Source organism: Empidonax traillii, unplaced genomic scaffold (genome assembly GCF_003031625.1).
Source record: "Empidonax traillii isolate 1590-97213 ecotype Southwest subspecies unplaced genomic scaffold, ASM303162v1 scaffold53:size2875158, whole genome shotgun sequence".
Lineage (NCBI taxonomy): Eukaryota > Metazoa > Chordata > Aves > Passeriformes > Tyrannidae > Empidonax > Empidonax traillii.
In genome coordinates, this window is record NW_020955246.1 from 378,086 (window position 1) to 386,716 (window position 8,631).

The 8,631-nt window shown below is 37.6% G+C and overlaps 1 protein-coding gene across 4 annotated transcripts in view; it reads right to left on the reverse strand.

Annotated features, from left to right (window-relative positions):
• DPH6 (diphthamine biosynthesis 6) overlaps positions 1-8,631 on the reverse strand; it is a 200,179-nt gene that overhangs the window by 108,250 nt on the left and 83,298 nt on the right. For all 4 annotated transcript variants that reach the window (XM_027879274.1, XM_027879272.1, XM_027879273.1 and 1 more), the window contains one exon: positions 3,871-4,045. In XM_027879274.1, the coding sequence (XP_027735075.1) occupies positions 3,871-4,045 (175 nt within the window). The remainder of the gene's footprint in view (positions 1-3,870; positions 4,046-8,631) is intronic.

The following is an 8,631-nucleotide window of genomic DNA, read 5'->3' on the forward strand; positions in this document are numbered from 1 at the left end:
GCCAGTCCTGCCTTGTATTAAGTTAGCCCTCATTGCTGCAACAGCGAACTTCCAATTAACATTTAGAATGCTGACAATCATGACCTCTAGTTACTTCTTTGTAGATCTACTCTGGAGTCAGTTCCCTTCCTACATTGCTTCATGGGACTATTCTGTCCTAGCTGTAGGACTTTTCCTTTATTTCTGTTCAATTTCATGAGGCTTTTGTTCTTAGCTGCTTGTCTAGGTACCTCCAAATGACAGCCTTGACCCTCCAAGGCATAAAGCACTATCTAAATTACTGTCATCCACAATCCTGCTAGACGTGTTATTGTCCAAGTAGTTGACTAAAATGCTAACAATATCATCCCAAGTATCAATCCCAGAGGAACATTATTTAGACTGGAAGCTTCAGGTATTCTATCCCCATACTACTAGATATGGTATAACTTAATATACTTTTGTTGACTCACAAAAGGAAGAAGATGGGAAGGAAGCTACTGGGTTAAGATAGTGCAGAGGAAAAAACTGAGAAAAAGATGCCTGAAGGATTGTTCAAACTGGGATTTGACAGCTCTCAGAGGGAAAGAGCTGAGGTCACAAGGAAAAGCTAAAAGGTTCAACAGACATAATCAAGTAATAGATGCATACATCTTGGTATATGTATAAAATACATTATGTTACCATGAAAAAATATTGTAGAATCTGAGGTATGATAAATTCTACTGCGGCAGTTTATTTTTTAATTTCTAGATAGAAAAACATTAAGAAACCTTTCCAAAGCAAACAAATTGTAGGTGCAAATAGACTTTTAAATTACATTAACATACTAGAAGAACATCTGGTATAAACACTGTCAACTTTCCACGCATTCTTAGGCAAAAATTTGTGGTTAGTGTTTCAGCTGCATGGGGCTTTTTTTAAAATCCTTTTTAAATGAACTATGCTCACAGTTCATAAAACCTCAAAGAATGTTTTCACAAAATAAATAATCATGAAAGGTCTCAGTATAAATTTCTCACTCCAAATACTGCCTTGCAGTGCATCTTCATGTTTAACTCACTAATTTAGAGCTGTGCTGTTTGCTTTTCTGAGGATGATAAGTAAGTTTTTTCTATACAAGCTACCAATTACTGCTTAGTCTTGATAAATCTTCTAATCTCCTGGTAAAAAATAATTAAATCATAAAAATAAAATAATCATGTGATAAAAACCAGTAAGAACATGAAGTATCTTTAGTAAAAATACTGAGCTACTACCAATGACTAGCACAAACTGGGCTAGTGCTCATTGCAGAGCAAAGATCTGCAGGAAGAAAAATCATGCATCATCATGTACTCCCAGGTTGGACAGCCTCAATAGCCTATGTTAATACTGTTAGAAGGACATAATCATAATACTTGTTTTACCTTGATGAAATCAGCAGAAATCAGCCTTTACAAGAACTGATGTAACTTACATCAGTTGCTGACACAGACATTAAGACTGGTGGAGTTGGACCAGGAAAATCATATTAAATGATCTCAGGTTTTTCTTCTTAATAAGAAAGTCAGTCTTATTGCATCTTCGAACAGTTCCTGTCTACATCTTACAAGTAGAAACACTGAAGATGTTTTTAAAGAATGTTAATCTCAAAAGAGGAAGATTTTTGCTATAAATACTTTGAAAATTCTAATTTCATTCTGCCAGAATTGTTTGGTGTCTATCAGACTTAGGTTAGGACATTCTCCTGGCAAATTTCAAATTTTGACTTTTTGTTCCCATATATATATTCCTTAATTATTATGAAAAATATATTCCATTCCTTAAATATATTGAAGTGCTTATTTCCACTGGTGAACTTAAGAGCTTAATACTTAGTTGTCCATACATAGGCCCAGGAAGTTCTAAAAACACCTAAAGTAGATTTTAAATTTGGAAATTTCATGTTTAGGAAGATACAAAACCTATCTCTTCCATTAGTAAATTTTAAAATTCAAATACATTGTTTATGTGCTTATATACATAAACTTCTATGATGTATTCTTATGAAAAGGTTTTACAAGTTACATCCTATACATGCTATTTTAGAACTTTTAGCGAAATGTTTACTTATTCCAGTACATTTGATATGTATTGGATCGAGCTCTGCAGAATAGAAATATGTTACCAAAAGCAAGACAAACCCAGACTGTTTAATATTGATACTCAGATGAAATTCATTGTTGGTAGTAGTAAGGCAAAATCTGCAAAGGAAATTTAAAAATATTGCTGGCATGTATCCTACCATTCCCCATAGAGGTGTTTGTGGACTAGATACAGAACATAGCCATGAACAATGACCATTGAATGATCCTGTAGCAGAAGTTCAGCTTTTCACTACTGTTACTTTACTCCTGTGGTAATCAGTTCTTAAAAGCAAAAATACTTATTTTACACCTCACAGGAAAATAATGTTGCTTGACTAAAATGTTCATTTGGGGGTAAAAGAAAATAAAGCAAAACATAACACACCAGTAGAAAGTTTTTTCCTAACGTTGGATTTGCTGACCAATGTTACTGGTTACACTATATCTGAAGAGATATGAACCTTCCCTTGAGTATGTTTACTGTCCCATACCACCAGAAGATCTGGCAGTGTCTACTTATTGTCCATTTGCAGCATAAGCTTGTTCTCTGGGTTACTGAAGCAATCGTCAGTTCATTCCCTTTTTCAAATTTAGTCGATGCCAGTTCCATGACATACAGACTAGCTGCAATGTTGTATTAAAGTTGTATTAGAGAAGTTTCTCCAAATAACAAAGATGAAAAGCTTATTAAATTTTATCTTTGCAGGATTATGCATGCCACGTTACAATTATGATCATTAAGGTGTAAGACTGAATGGAATAAAGTCTAATAAACCAAGAAAAAGGGATATACACAGATGATAAAACTCCACCCTCCTATAAGAACAGAATTCATAGAGCAGTAATGCACCAACATTTCTTCCTAAAAATAAAACAAATTCCACATGAGCTTCTGAAGCAAAATACTATTCCTGAAATTTTCCATAAAATAGTACAAAGACAAAACAAAGCGAAATTTCATGGCCATTATACTAGATAGGTTTGAAGACTCAAAGAAGTTTCAGGAAATTTAAACAGATGTCATACCACGTCACTTAGATCAGTCTGCGCAAGACTGGACAATGTATTACAGAAGAGGAGTATTGGTAAGATAAGAATATATATATATTTTGCAACAGAAAAGGTTGAGACAGTTCACTAGTTGTCAGAATGGTACTAGCTGGGCAAGAAATAAAATATTAGGAGAAAATCTTTTTATGCAAATTTTGGTCCACTTTTCCATGATACTTTACTGCCTCATTTTCATACTTCTAAGTAGCATGTAATATTCGGTTAAGTTTGTTATTATTTTGGGAAAAAGAACAGTTCTTCAACTTTGCTTTTGTTTTAAATGCTTAGGCAGTACCACAAGCCTCAAGAAGGATTTCATTAAATAAGCATTTTAGGATTGACTTACCTAGAAATAATATTTGAGCTTTAACAAGGACATTGAAATAGCCTCAGCGGTTCCTAAATTCTGTTTATATTCTAGGCAGATTATAAAAGTATATATGAGACACAGTTTTTTTGTCTAATTACATATACAACAGAAGTATGCTGTTTTTGAGATTCTCTGCAAAGAATACTTTAATCAGTTTTATTATCACAAAACAAAAGACAGATGAGAGTTAAGTTTTTCCATAAGTTTTAAAACCATAAATGAAAAATGCTCATTTTTAATTTGGTTTCTTTTTTTAAACTCATTTTCTTTTGCACATTCAGATGGGAGAGAAAGAGACTTTACAACTGTATTTATTCCAGTAAACAGACATATAGTTCCCATGAAGTAACATAAATTCCCTACCTTGATGGACTGACTGTAAGGTCCTATGCAAGCAGGTGCCCAGTGGGAAATGCTCTGTACATGCATGACCAGCTTTTCATCATGTAACACATCATCCGTTGCAATGTCGTACTTATGTGCAAGGCAGTCAATGCAAAACAGTACTCCATCAGGTAATGGAATTTCAACACATACTCTGAAAAACAGGAGAATTGTTTTTTTCAAACAGTAAGTTTGCTTGCACCAGCCTCCAACACTGATTTTCCGTGTTTTTTTGGTCTGGACAGTATGTTAGGAAATTTTGCCAAGAATATATAACAAAAGTTAGAGTATCACAACAACCTTCTGGCATTAACACTTATCTGCTCTCCAAATAATGATCAGCTTCATATTTCCAACAAGATAATTTCCATTACCAAGGAGAAACTAGCACCACAGCCAATGGTTTATTTATTTTATTTTATTTTATTTTATTTTATTTTATTTTATTTATTTTATTTTATATTTTATTTTATTTTATTTTATTTTATTTTATTTTATTTTATTTTATTTTATTTTATTTTTAATGTGTATTACTTTATTAAGAATTCATCAGTTCTTTTTTAAAAAAAACCTTGACCACACTACTCTGGAAGTGCCAGGTAAGTTATGCAAAGCAGTCTTTTTTGACATTTGTCACTGAATTTGCTTCCAGTGTTTGGTCTAGAGGTTCAGTTTCACTGAATCATGGAATCACAGAATGGGTAAGGTTGGAAGGGACCACAATGGTCATCTGGTCCAATCTCTGTGCTCAAGCAGGCTCATCCTAGAGCACAGGGCATAGAATTGCATCCAGATGGCTCTTAAATGTCTCCAGTCAGAGACTCCAAAAACCTCTCTGGGCAATCTGTTCTAGTGCTCAGTCACCTGCACAGCAAAGAAGTTTTTTCTCATGTTCAGGTGGACCTTCCTGTGTATCAGTTTCTGCCCATACTCGCTTGTCCTACTCCTTGGCACTACTGAGAAGAGCCTGGTTCCTTCCTCTTGAGACACTTGTAGACATTTATGAGGTCCCCTCTCAGTTGTCTCTTCTTGAGGCTGAACAGGTCCATCTCCCTCAGCCTTTCCTTGTATGAGAGATGCTCCATTCCCTTAATTACTTTTGTCATCGTCCACTGGACATGCTCCAGGAGCAACTTATCTGTGCTCCTCCTTGCACTGAGGAGCCCAGAACTGGACACAGCACTCCAGATGCATCTCACTAGGGCTGAGCAGAGGGGCAGGATCACTTCCTTTGACCAGCTGGCAATGCTCTTCCAAATGCATCCCAGGACACCATTTGCATTCTTAGCCTCAAGAGCACACTGCTGGCTCATGGACAGCTTGTTGTTCAACAGGACCTGCAGCTCCTTCTCCACAGAATGGCTTTCCAGAAGTATACCCCCAGCATGTACTGGTGCCTGGGGCTATTCCTCCCCAGGTGCAGGACCCTGCATTTACCTTTGTTAAATTTCAGACAGTCCATTGTCTATCTCTTCAACCTGTTGAATTGAAGGGCTGCACAGCCCTCTAGAGCACTCCTTCCAGCTTATTGTCCATGAACTTGCTGAGGAGACTCTACCCTGTCTACCCTGTCAACCAAGTTATCGACTAGTAAGTTAAACAATACTGGGCCCAGTATTGAACCTTGGGGGACACCACCAGTGGCAGGCCTCCAACTAGACCCTGTGCCATTGATTACAACCCTCTGGGATCTGCCATTCAGCCAGTTCTCAACCCAACTCACTGCCCACTCATCCAATCTGTACTTCTTGACTTTGCCTGTGAGGATGTTGTGAAAGACAGTGTCAAAGTCATCTGAAAAAGCAGGAGCTTATAGTTCCTTTATACCCTTCTCACGTTATCATGTAATACTGAGCATATTTTCCTGCTATACTTTCAGTTGCATGACAGATACACACATATGACAGGGCTTAAAATCTGCTTCAGTACTCATTTATAAAGTTCCTTTTTGTTTCCTCTCAGGAAAACTGAGTGCCTTGATGGAAAGACAGACAGTCTGTTGCATGTGGCCAGTAAAAAAGCAGGGGGTTTGGGGATGTGTGTGTGGAAATCAACATTTCAAAGCCTGAAAAATAATTATGTTTGCAGTCCATGCATAAAAAAGCCATTCAGCTCCCAGCAGGAATCCAACCAAAAATTACTTGTCTTTACCTATCATGTAACATAACTTTGTAAAATTCTTCTCATCTTGTTTATTTCTTCCAAGCTATATTCTTGCTTATTTCTTCTAAAACCATTTTTATCCCCACCTCTCACATGCAAATACAATATTTTTTCCTCATTACCATTATCACAGGCACGGATGATTGGATTTTCTGCTTGGGTTGGTAAATTTTCAAGACAATTTTGCTAATTTAGTGCAGATCCACACCCTTAAGTCAGTGCTTCCAGTGTACTGCTTGTGAGAACTCCCACAACCAGGTCTCTGTGCATAATGCAATAATGCAACCATGCAAACCACTGTATAATTTTTCTTCAGGACAAAATGCAACATAAATAAATATGTGACATAAACAAAAATGCAACATAGATGAAATGACGTGGAAATAGACCCAGGGGTCCTGTCTGACGGCAAGTTGAACATGAGTCAGCAGTGCCCTGGCAGCCAGGAGGGCCAATTGTGTCCTGGGGGGCATCAGGCAAAGCATCACAAGCCAGCTGAGGGAGAGAATTGTCTTGCTCTGCTCTGCACTGGTGTGGCCTCACCTTGACTATTGTGTGCAGTTTTGAGCACCACAATATAAGAAAGATACTAAGCTACTGGAGAGATCCAAAGGAGGGCAAAAAGGATGGTGAAGGGTCTTGAGTGGAAGCTGAGCAGCTGAGGTCACTTGGTCTGTTCAGCCTGGAAAAGAGGAGATTGAGGGGAAACTTCACTGCAGTCTACAACTTCCTCATGAGGGGAGAAAGAGGGGCAGACACTGATCTTTTCTCTGTGGTGACCAGTGACAGGACTTCAGGGAAGGGCATGAAGCTGTGTCACAGGAGATTTAGGTTAGATATTAGGGAAAGGCTCTACACCCAGGAGGGTGGTTGGCCACTGGAACAGGCTCCCCAAGGAAGTGGTCATGGAAACAAGTCTGCAAGAGTTCAAGAAGGATTTGAACCACACTCTCAGTCACATGGTGATTCTTGGGGGTGTCCTTTCAAGGACAAGGAGCCAGATTTTGATGATTCTTGTGGGTCCATTCCAACTCAGGATATTCTATGACTCTATGAAATCTGTTTGTTCCATAATAATAATCATAAAAAGCCACTTTCCTGTAACTTTCTAATCTTTCTACCTGTTACTTTACTGATGGATGATCATGTGGCTGCCAACTGATTCCTCCCTGAAGGCACACACAGCCAACACTACCATTCCTCTGTGATTTAGTAATCCTGGCCTACAACAGCATCTTGAAGAAGCCTCCTCCTGCCACCTTTGAGTCTGACACCCAGACAGTGTAGGGGAATGTCAGTCTATGATTATCTTAACAATGTCTTTCAAATATTTGTCTTGCTATACTTAAAATTCTCATTCTTCTACTACACTTTATATTCTGTAAAAAGAGTACAAAATATAGTATTTTACATTAGAAAATTGCTAAACAGTTGGTTTCAAAAGTATCAAGAAGACAAGAGGTATGACCTCACTGCTGACCCTGCTTTGAGCACAGGATTGGACTATATGACCTCCAGAGGTCCCTTGCAACCTGTATTAACCTATGACCCAAGTGGAATTTTTCAAGCTAGAGCAATTGCATTGTCAAGCACATTGTCTCAGATGCGTAAGAACACAAATTACTGTGAAAAGAAACAAGCCCTCTTAATAAAGGTAATAAAAAAATACAAACGGAAAACTAGTTTTAACACACAGCTATTAAAAAAACAAAACAAAAATTTCATGGGCTAGGTGTTTGTTATCCAGTTTCCAATGAAAAACAAACCCACCACACCCAAATAACACAGGAGTCGCATACTGCACACCTAGACCATCAAGCAGTCTCAGAGGTAGACTTAGATGCAACATACAAGATTCTGTACAACAGATATTAAAAATACTGTGCTTTGGGAATCTATGAATAAAAGTGTTAGCATCTCTGTAATTACTTTTCATATTGCATTCTAACTGAATATGTAAGTTCACTAAAGCTGATTATCCGATGGAAACAAAAGAAATTAAGAACAACTGCATTGGATCACATCTCGTGAATCTAAAGCAACTCCTCAGCTAAATATTTTGGTTTTGTATTTAAAAAAAGAAAAATTGAACAAGGTGAGTAACATTTGTCACAAACACCTAGAAGTTTCCAAACATAATCACTCTAAGAAAGATTTAATAATCATTGGACTAGGGCACTGGTAGTGCTTTTGACACTCTCCTGTAACACCCTGAAAGAGAAGCTGTTGATGTACGGACCAGAAGAGTAGACAGTGAGGTGGATTGAAAACTGGATGAACAACCAGGCCCAGAGGGTGGGATAAGTGGCACAAAGTCTCATAGATGAACATCCTGGAGAAGCCTATACTGGGTCCAGTCCTGTTCAACATCTTCATTCATAATTTGGATGATTGGACACAGTGTACCCTTGGTAAGTATGAAGATAATACAGAACTGGGAGGAGTGGATGATGCACCAGAGAGTTGTGCAGTCCCATGGTTCAGTTCCACTGAGCAACAATGTCTTTGGTATAATTGCTTTTCCAACTGGAACAAAAAATTGAAATAGTCACAGACAATGGAACGAAAATTATAACT